This window comes from Genypterus blacodes, unplaced genomic scaffold (assembly GCF_046128005.1).
Source record: "Genypterus blacodes isolate CSIRO-AG114 ecotype Tasmania unplaced genomic scaffold, CSIRO-AGI_Gbla_v1 ptg000039l_1, whole genome shotgun sequence".
Lineage (NCBI taxonomy): Eukaryota > Metazoa > Chordata > Actinopteri > Ophidiiformes > Ophidiidae > Genypterus > Genypterus blacodes.
In genome coordinates, this window is record NW_027466852.1 from 2,972,257 (window position 1) to 2,979,773 (window position 7,517).

Genomic DNA, 7,517 nt, shown 5'->3' on the forward strand with positions numbered 1-7,517 from the left:
TGCATGTCATCCAAAACTCCCCTTATTCCAGGAAATTCTATATATTTAACAATTTAAAAAAAGTTCATTTCAATGCCTGGATCCATGATTCCATCTGGATTCCACACTGCAGAAATCATAGGGCTGTACATGTGTTTACTGACAGGGATTAGGCTGCTTTTATCATGTTGTTTACAAAAGGACCACCTGTTTATACAAGAGGGAAATCTGGAAAACTTCCAAAAATCCATTAAAACCCATTAAGGTCCAGATCAGTGGATGGGGATCAAGGAGGGGGTTTGTTGGCCCTGTAAGCAGACAAGCAAAACTAGTGTGTACTTTGTATTATGTGATGTAAATTTGATGAAAATGCAAAGTGTAAATATGCATTGAAATGTTTCCATGGTAACAGTTTAGCATAACAATTACAAATAAACATCATGTGAATGGCAAAATTTAGATATTTCTGTGATTTTACATCTTTCTGATATTTGACATAAATAGAAGCTTCATCTGTTAAGACCTAGCAGAACTAAAGGCAGTAAGGTGTGTGAGTGATCTTGATGCAGTGTAAGAGCTGAACTGTACTTTATTCTTCCAACCACTGGACATTTACATCTTGTTCTTGCTGTTTTTTGTGTGAATACCAATGAGGTGTGAAATAAAACAGAAAAACCACCATAACACCTGTGAGTCTTCTGTGCACTGGGAAATTGTTGTTCAGCTGCTGCACGAAAAGATGTTTCACATTGAGTTTAGTCTCCTGGTGTAATTTCTCTTTAAAAAGTCTGAGGAGTCTCATCGTCGCTGGCTGACAGCTCACAGCGTCCTTTGATCCCCACCCAATTTTCCAACATTGTGTTTTACCATCCCAGAACAAAGCAAAACACGAGTCAAATATACATTTTTAATAAACACAGGCTAAACATTTTACAGTTGAAGTGAAGCAGCTTCACTCCATAAATATCATCTGATCACAGTGACATCATGTTTCACAGCAGCAACTGCAAAGCCAGCTGATATACGAAAAAAAACTGATCCATCTGAAGTCCACTTGGCTGGTAGAAATTGAAACCCAGCCTGGGGCCTGAATCCAGTCCAGTGGAATCGAGTCAAGTCCCATGCCATTGCCTCAGGTCTATGCATCAAAATGTCAATAGGACTCCCCATCAACTCTCATCACCACAGAAGAAAATCTGTGAGCTGAGATGAGAGCATGAGGTGAAGCACTGGGAAATTGAGGGTGATCTTTGCCAATGCTGAGAACAAGTTCAACGTAAAGCTGCTTTTTACTTGGTGGCGCTTCATGCAGCTGGGTGTTTATGTTCTTTGTTTGGATCTTCTCAGGTTTAAGTGACCTCTGGTGTAACTCAGTTCTGGCCTAACAGACCTCAGGTGCCCCTTTTGTTATTCTTTTATTTTTGCATGTCACTTGTGCATTTCCACCTGTGAAGATCTCCAATACAAACACATTAAGGGACAAGTCTGTAATATGTCTCCTCTCTAAAGCACAGACATGGTATTGCACACAAAGCCATGAGGTCATCTCCTCCCGTGCTGTTAATGCTGCTGCGGCGGAAGCTTCCTGCGGTCCTTTCCGGCATTCCTCTTCCTCTTCTTGCTGAGGAAGTTATCCAGCTTGCCGCTCTTCTTCAGCTCCTTGTATTTTTCAGCAAGCTGCAGCTTCTTTTTCTCAGCTGATGTTTGATAGAAACAAAAAGAAAGGAGAACATTTTACTCCAGTTTCCTCTTTCACTCTGCTTTTGTGAAATTAGGTTATTTTCTATACAGCACAGCAAAAAACTTAAATTGAGGAGTTTTTCTCTTACATTTCTTGAGGAAGAATGGCTGCAGGCCTTGCTTGGCGAGCTCCCTCTGCTGCCTCTTGAACGCCAGCTCTCTCTCTCTCTGCTGCTCTTGATGACTTCTCTCTCTCTCCTGGTTCTCCTGCACACATTAACAGTTCACACATTTTACCCTTCACATTCTATCACACTGAGCGCAATACAATGTGCTGGAGGGCATTTTCACATGTTCAGGTGATGTATTGTGCACAAGTCTACTGCCATAGAATTTCTTCCAAACCGTCACAACCATCACTTAGGTGTGTTCTAAAAATTCAGTAAAGACGGCTTAGCTGTTAAGAAATGGCTGTGTACTGTTCAAGAGTTTTGACAATATTCACAATCCATAACTTCTTTTGCTGTTGCAGTTGTCTTTCCACAATCTTTGTAGATTTGTCAACTAAGAACTCACTGAGAGAAACAAACACGGTTACATCTGTGGCCTATTTAGCTTTGTTACCCAGAGGATAAACCCCTCCACCTCTAAGCTTGCCTTGCTAGATGTTCTTTTTTGAAGTTGAAACCATACTGAGCACAGTGCAGCTGAGTCAAGCCAGTTTTGGGTAAAGTCTACAAGCCAGCAGCTACTGGTGACCTGGTGAAATTAACTCTAGCCAGAAACAAAGTCAAAAGAAAAGGCACTTTCTCACTCTCAGTTCTTCCTGTCTCATTTGTAAAAAGGTGAAGGCAAGTGCGTTCATTAGTACAGCAACTCTGCTGCCTGGGAACAGATGACCGAATTCATGACACAGGCGTGGGATACAGATATTTGAGCTTGAGTCTGGCCTGAAATGTTGAACCAAGCCCAAACCTGTTAGCCAAGACTGATTTCTGAGTCTGACCCGGACTGTAATGTTTTCCTCAGGACAGGCATTGCTAGTGGTAGGGACCCAGTGATTGGCGATCAGTTATATAATGTTTGATAAACTGATGGAAACTGATCTCTGCAACGACTGCAACAGAGCAGAACACACTCACCATTCTCTTTAGAAGGAACTGGAGTTTTTCCTTCTTCTGGTTGTTTTTCTTTGTCCTCTTCAGCTGCTTCTGGACGACCTGGAGGGCAACAACACATGAGCTACATTAACTGTAGTTACATTCTCACATACCACTGAATGGCTTCCACAATAGCTGATTTCAACATTCAAGCCTTTTTAAATCCACCCAGATACTTTGACACTCCTTGTGACAATCAATCAAAAAATATTAGAAATTCTCTCACCTCTTTCTCTTTGCTTTTAATGTCACCGATGAATTTATACGTCTTTTCAAAAATCTCAGGTTTGTATTCTCCAGACAGGTCATCAAAGCGAGGATCCCTCAACGTCTGGAGAGGACAGAAAATAACTCTACAAACTGTGCACCCACATCTACAACACGGAATTTAGAGGAAAATCAGTGTAGTGTGAGCAATGCAGCATTAAATACTTACAGTTTTTTTGACAGGAACAACATGGCGAAGGAAAGGTGCCCGCTTCTTCGCCGAAATCTCCATTGGCCTGAAAGAGATGGTGATCAGCTAAATAAAGCACGGTCCATGAGCCCACGGCAATAGATTAAAGTAACGTATCTACTGTGTCTATAATGATTTCAGTTGGTGATATACCAAGTACTGTTTATCCAACATGTCCAAACCAATGATCTCTGTTGAGTAACCTTATGATAACAAACTCACATAGACTGGCTTGTAACTACAAAGCTGCCAGTGACATTTTTCACATTTTGGAGACGGGCTTTCCTTTAACTCTTTCCTGTTGCCTTCTTAATTGTGTGTTTCGTTTGTAGATTGCCCTTCACACTGTGTGTATATTACATAATTATTATATGCAAAATGTTACTTTATCTTAAATTGTTTTGGCTTTGGTCTGCACTTTATATTGTGTAGTAATGTAGAGTGTTATTTTAGGCGACTTATTGTTTTAGGCCATTTTATTCTCAAATTATGTTTTATCGTGTTCCTATTGTAGCATAGACATTTAACACTTTGTCACATAGGTTTTGTGCAATAAAGTGCAATAAAAGTGCTATAAAAGTTAAACTATCTAACTAGAAATCTAGATGCTACACTCTGGCCAAAAACAGGTCATGTTCTCTTCTTCACCTGTTCTTATTGAGCCGTTTCTTCTTGGCGCTGCGTTGAGTCTTGCTGCAGCTGTAAGCGATCTCATTGTAAACCTTGGTTCCCACTTTGTTCTGCAGCTTCATGATATCTTCAAAGGACATGCTGGAAAGCTCTGTGTAGGTTTAAAAAAAAAAGCATCATTAATCATACGGTATATATTTTATGAGACTTTCACGCTGTGGATTTAGGCTGGAGCGGTGTGCAAAAATGACTCACCTTGTTTGATGTCATCTGTAGTCTGGATCTCTGGACCACTACCATCAGCATTGTCTGGGTTGTCCTCTTCGTCATCCTCCTCGTCATCCTCCTCGTCTTCCTCTGAGACTTTACTGTCTGCATCATCTTCCTCATCAGACACTTCTTCTTCCTCCCCTCCCTCACCCTCTTCGTCACCACCATCCATGACTTCCTCTTCATCATCAGTAAATTCCTCCTCTCCTGCTTGTTCCCCTTTCTCAGTCTGTGTTTCTCTTCCTCTCTTGATGAGCAGGTCAAAGTTCCTCTCAGAGTCAGAGTCAATGTCAACACTGCTGTTGGCTGCTCTTGCCTTCTTCGTGGCTGTCACACCCTTGCATTTCTCTTTTCCCTCCATCTTGGTTTTTGTAGCTCTGGAGAAGGGCTGCTGTCAAAAAAACAAACCAAAGAAATTGGTATTGACCAGTCTGTCAGAATTCGACTCAGAGGTGAATCGGGTCAAATATGCCGAATAAACATACTACAAACAAACAAAAGGAGGTTAATTGATAGAAAACAGGGAGGAGCTCCAAGTTAGGAAAAAGGGTAAGGGTAGACAAGTGCTGGGTCCCAAATGTGCACCAAGAAAAATGCAAATGAAAACAGAAAGCAGTAAAACTTCATAATAATTCATGTTTTAAATGGTCAACTTTAACTTAAACCTTTTTGTTTTTACACTCCTTCTTTACTTGATGACTGCAACACATTAAAACATGTTGGGGACAGGGTCATGTTTAGTCTAAACCCCCTCTCTTTCATTACAAAAACGCACTGTTGTTACACATTCAGAATGTGGCATATGTGTTGTAGGCATCATATATAGAATCAGTTTACACTCAAACACATCAGTTAAATATATTGATATTTGTTCTGTTTGCAATTACGTATAAGTACAAGAGAATTTTCAAATCACTGCTTTGTTTTTTATTTGCATTGTGTACACTAAACACTTGTCTCAATGTTTTTGGAACGTTTTTTTTTTTTTAAACTTGATAATGCGATCATCTTTGTATAAACTCAGTCCACTTTTTCACGTCCTCATGCATACTACATTGAGTGTGGTAGTCATGGACAGTACTGTCCCACAGTACAACGCAGAGCAGAATTGGTCAAATGGTGTGTGAGGAAGCAGTGGCATTGGTGGCCGCTCCTGGAGGGCATTCAGCGATTCCCATTCAGGAAGTACAGGTCAGGAATGTGATTGACGTATGATGATCATGTGCCCCGCCGAGAAAACAACAGCGTTACTACTGAGGAGATCCTTATTTACTTTTCGCGGTTTACTTATATATTTTAACGCTAAAACATAGAAAGCTCACAAGCTGCGCCTTATATCTCGACACATAGGCTAAAAACTGTCCACGTGAATACTGCCAGTAAATAAACACGCTTTGACAACACCGGTGATTTAGGAATGTATCAATCAATTGGGTATGTAATCAATACACAGACATTGTATGGTTGGATAGAAGGTATATGGGATTTCATCGCGTTGTATGTATTAGACACCTACATGTGCTGGTAACAATTGCAGCTGGCATGTCATCCTCTTAAGTTATAGATATTGTAGCGCCACATAATAGGGACATGAAAACTTCATTACCAACTCTGGATGCACACCACGTCGGTTGAAACAAGTTTATATTCCTTAATCTCGGGTTGGCATCAAATTCCTCTCGTCATGATGAGCTTCATATACACGTGTATCGTCCATAGCTTTAATCAAGGCTGATTCAATAACGCAACACGCGTCCGGTTTCAAAATAAACGTCTTCCGTGTTATTTGTGTTTTTCATTATATGAACTATTAATTGTACAAACACGACTCTTGTTTCCACTCAAACAATATTCATGTCCAAAAAATCTGGTGAATTAAAAAAAGAGCAGTGTCCCGCTCGCTGATATTGTATCTGTATATATGTTGAAGTTAACGTGTTCGATTAGCGTGGCTGGCTTACGCTAGCTTGACAAAACTAAAATTACCACATCCGGTCACGTCGAGTGCCTCCCTCGAAGCAGTGCTGCTACCCTCTGGTCAGATGGAGTTATGACCACTTTAGTGGCTACAGTTGCTGTGTTGAAGCTTTCCAAGTTTCTACCTCATCTTCTGTGTATTTAGTCCTTATCCGCATTTGGTGTTTCAGTGTATGTCATTCTGTTTCACAGGAGTCCTGCTTAACTGAGTTTATGAACTGTGACCACCTCAAAAAGTAAAATAATCAGAATTGACATACTCCATATGTGATTAATTGAATCAAAGTAACCAACTGACATCCTGATTATCATGTTAATTTGTCTCATTTTATTATTTGTTGTGTAACTGGCATTCCCTCTCAACTGACCTCAACCTTTCAATAAACAGGCTTGACAAAAGGATTGACAAAAGGAAACCCTGCGATCAGGGGCCTGAATTGTACTACTGAGCCTGGTCCTATGGGCTCGTATTTAGAGACATTCCCCCCTTTTATTAAGAAGGCCGGCATTAACAAAATCTGTTTATTAGCAGCGTCGTGATACTGATTGCAACATTTCTATTTTGTTAAGCTAGCTAGTGTTTAATATCGTGTCACCGGCAAGTGTTTGCAATGCAGTAAGCAGTAATGATAATTTTCACGGTAAAGCTCACTGTCTCGTGTAATGTTGCTTAACAAGGTTGGGTTTCGAACCCACGCGTGCTCGAGGATTGGATTCGAGCCCACCAAAGATAGGGCATCAATGGTGGAATGGTTTGATGGTTGGAGCAGACAGATAGAGAGAGAAGATGGAAAGTTTGCAAACTTCAGTGAAAATGGTGACTGTTCAGCGTTCCTGAAATGAGGCAACAGTAAATATGGTTGCTGGACAAGGATGGGATTCCAATTGACACGTGCAGAGGACAAAGGATTAAGAGTCCATCACCTCGACCACCTCGCACTGGTCAAAGGTACGGGGATCCATTGCCATTCCTGAGATGAAGCAACAGTATATGAACATCCGACGAGGATGGGATTTGAACCCATGCGTGCAGAGCACAATGGATTAGCAATCCATCGCCTTAACCACTCGGCCACCTCGTCCTATTCAATGTATTATGTATGTTCGAGGGCGTGGTTGCTTGTACGATGGTGTGACATAGGGTCTCCTACAACAACTTAGACAGGGGAACTACAACTTTCCCTGTCTAATTGGCAACTTTTTGGGATTGATCGGGTCCCTTCTAAGCACCAGCCTCTATGGAACTCTCCATATATTAATCACATATGGAGTATGTACCCTACCTTAAATTAAACAAATACCATGTCATGATCTTAGGAGCATAGAGTCTACCGACCAGTTATGCCTGAAAGTTGACCCTCCTA

At 41.0% G+C, this 7,517-nt stretch overlaps 1 protein-coding gene and 1 non-coding gene across 4 annotated transcripts; both read right to left on the reverse strand.

The window, feature by feature from the left end:
* Nucleotides 1-8: 8 nt before the first annotated feature.
* rrp36 (ribosomal RNA processing 36) lies at nt 9-5,921 on the reverse strand. 3 transcript variants are annotated; one of them, XM_076147912.1, is made up of 8 exons: nt 5,783-5,921; nt 4,162-4,564; nt 3,925-4,057; nt 3,256-3,322; nt 3,046-3,150; nt 2,802-2,879; nt 1,809-1,926; nt 9-1,676 (listed from the first exon to the last, which is right to left on the reverse strand). In XM_076147912.1, exons 2-8 carry the CDS (start codon nt 4,535-4,537, stop codon nt 1,540-1,542), a joined length of 1,014 nt encoding a protein of 337 aa, XP_076004027.1. In that variant the 5' UTR covers nt 4,538-4,564; nt 5,783-5,921; the 3' UTR covers nt 9-1,539. The 3 variants fall into 3 exon arrangements, with proteins under 3 accessions (XP_076004027.1, XP_076004026.1, XP_076004025.1); XM_076147911.1 differs by having other exon boundaries at nt 4,162-4,567; XM_076147910.1 differs by lacking the exon at nt 5,783-5,921 and adding an exon at nt 5,693-5,761.
* A 1,232-nt stretch (nt 5,922-7,153) lies between these two features.
* Nucleotides 7,154-7,235, reverse strand: trnas-gcu (transfer RNA serine (anticodon GCU)). The gene has a single exon. It is a non-coding gene; the product is annotated as a tRNA-Ser (tRNA).
* Between the last annotated feature and the right edge of the window lie 282 nt (nt 7,236-7,517).

Coding starts and splice junctions, on each gene's coding strand:
- rrp36 (XM_076147910.1), bottom strand. CDS start 5,725: ATGACATGCCAGCTGCAATTGTTACCAGCACAT. Junction 4,565..5,692: donor TGCAATTGTTACCAGCACAT/GTAGGTGTCTAA, acceptor TTTTGACAGCAG/CCCTTCTCCAGAGCTACAAA. Junction 3,323..3,924: donor AAACGGCTCAATAAGAACAG/GTGAAGAAGAGA, acceptor CATCTCTTTCAG/GCCAATGGAGATTTCGGCGA.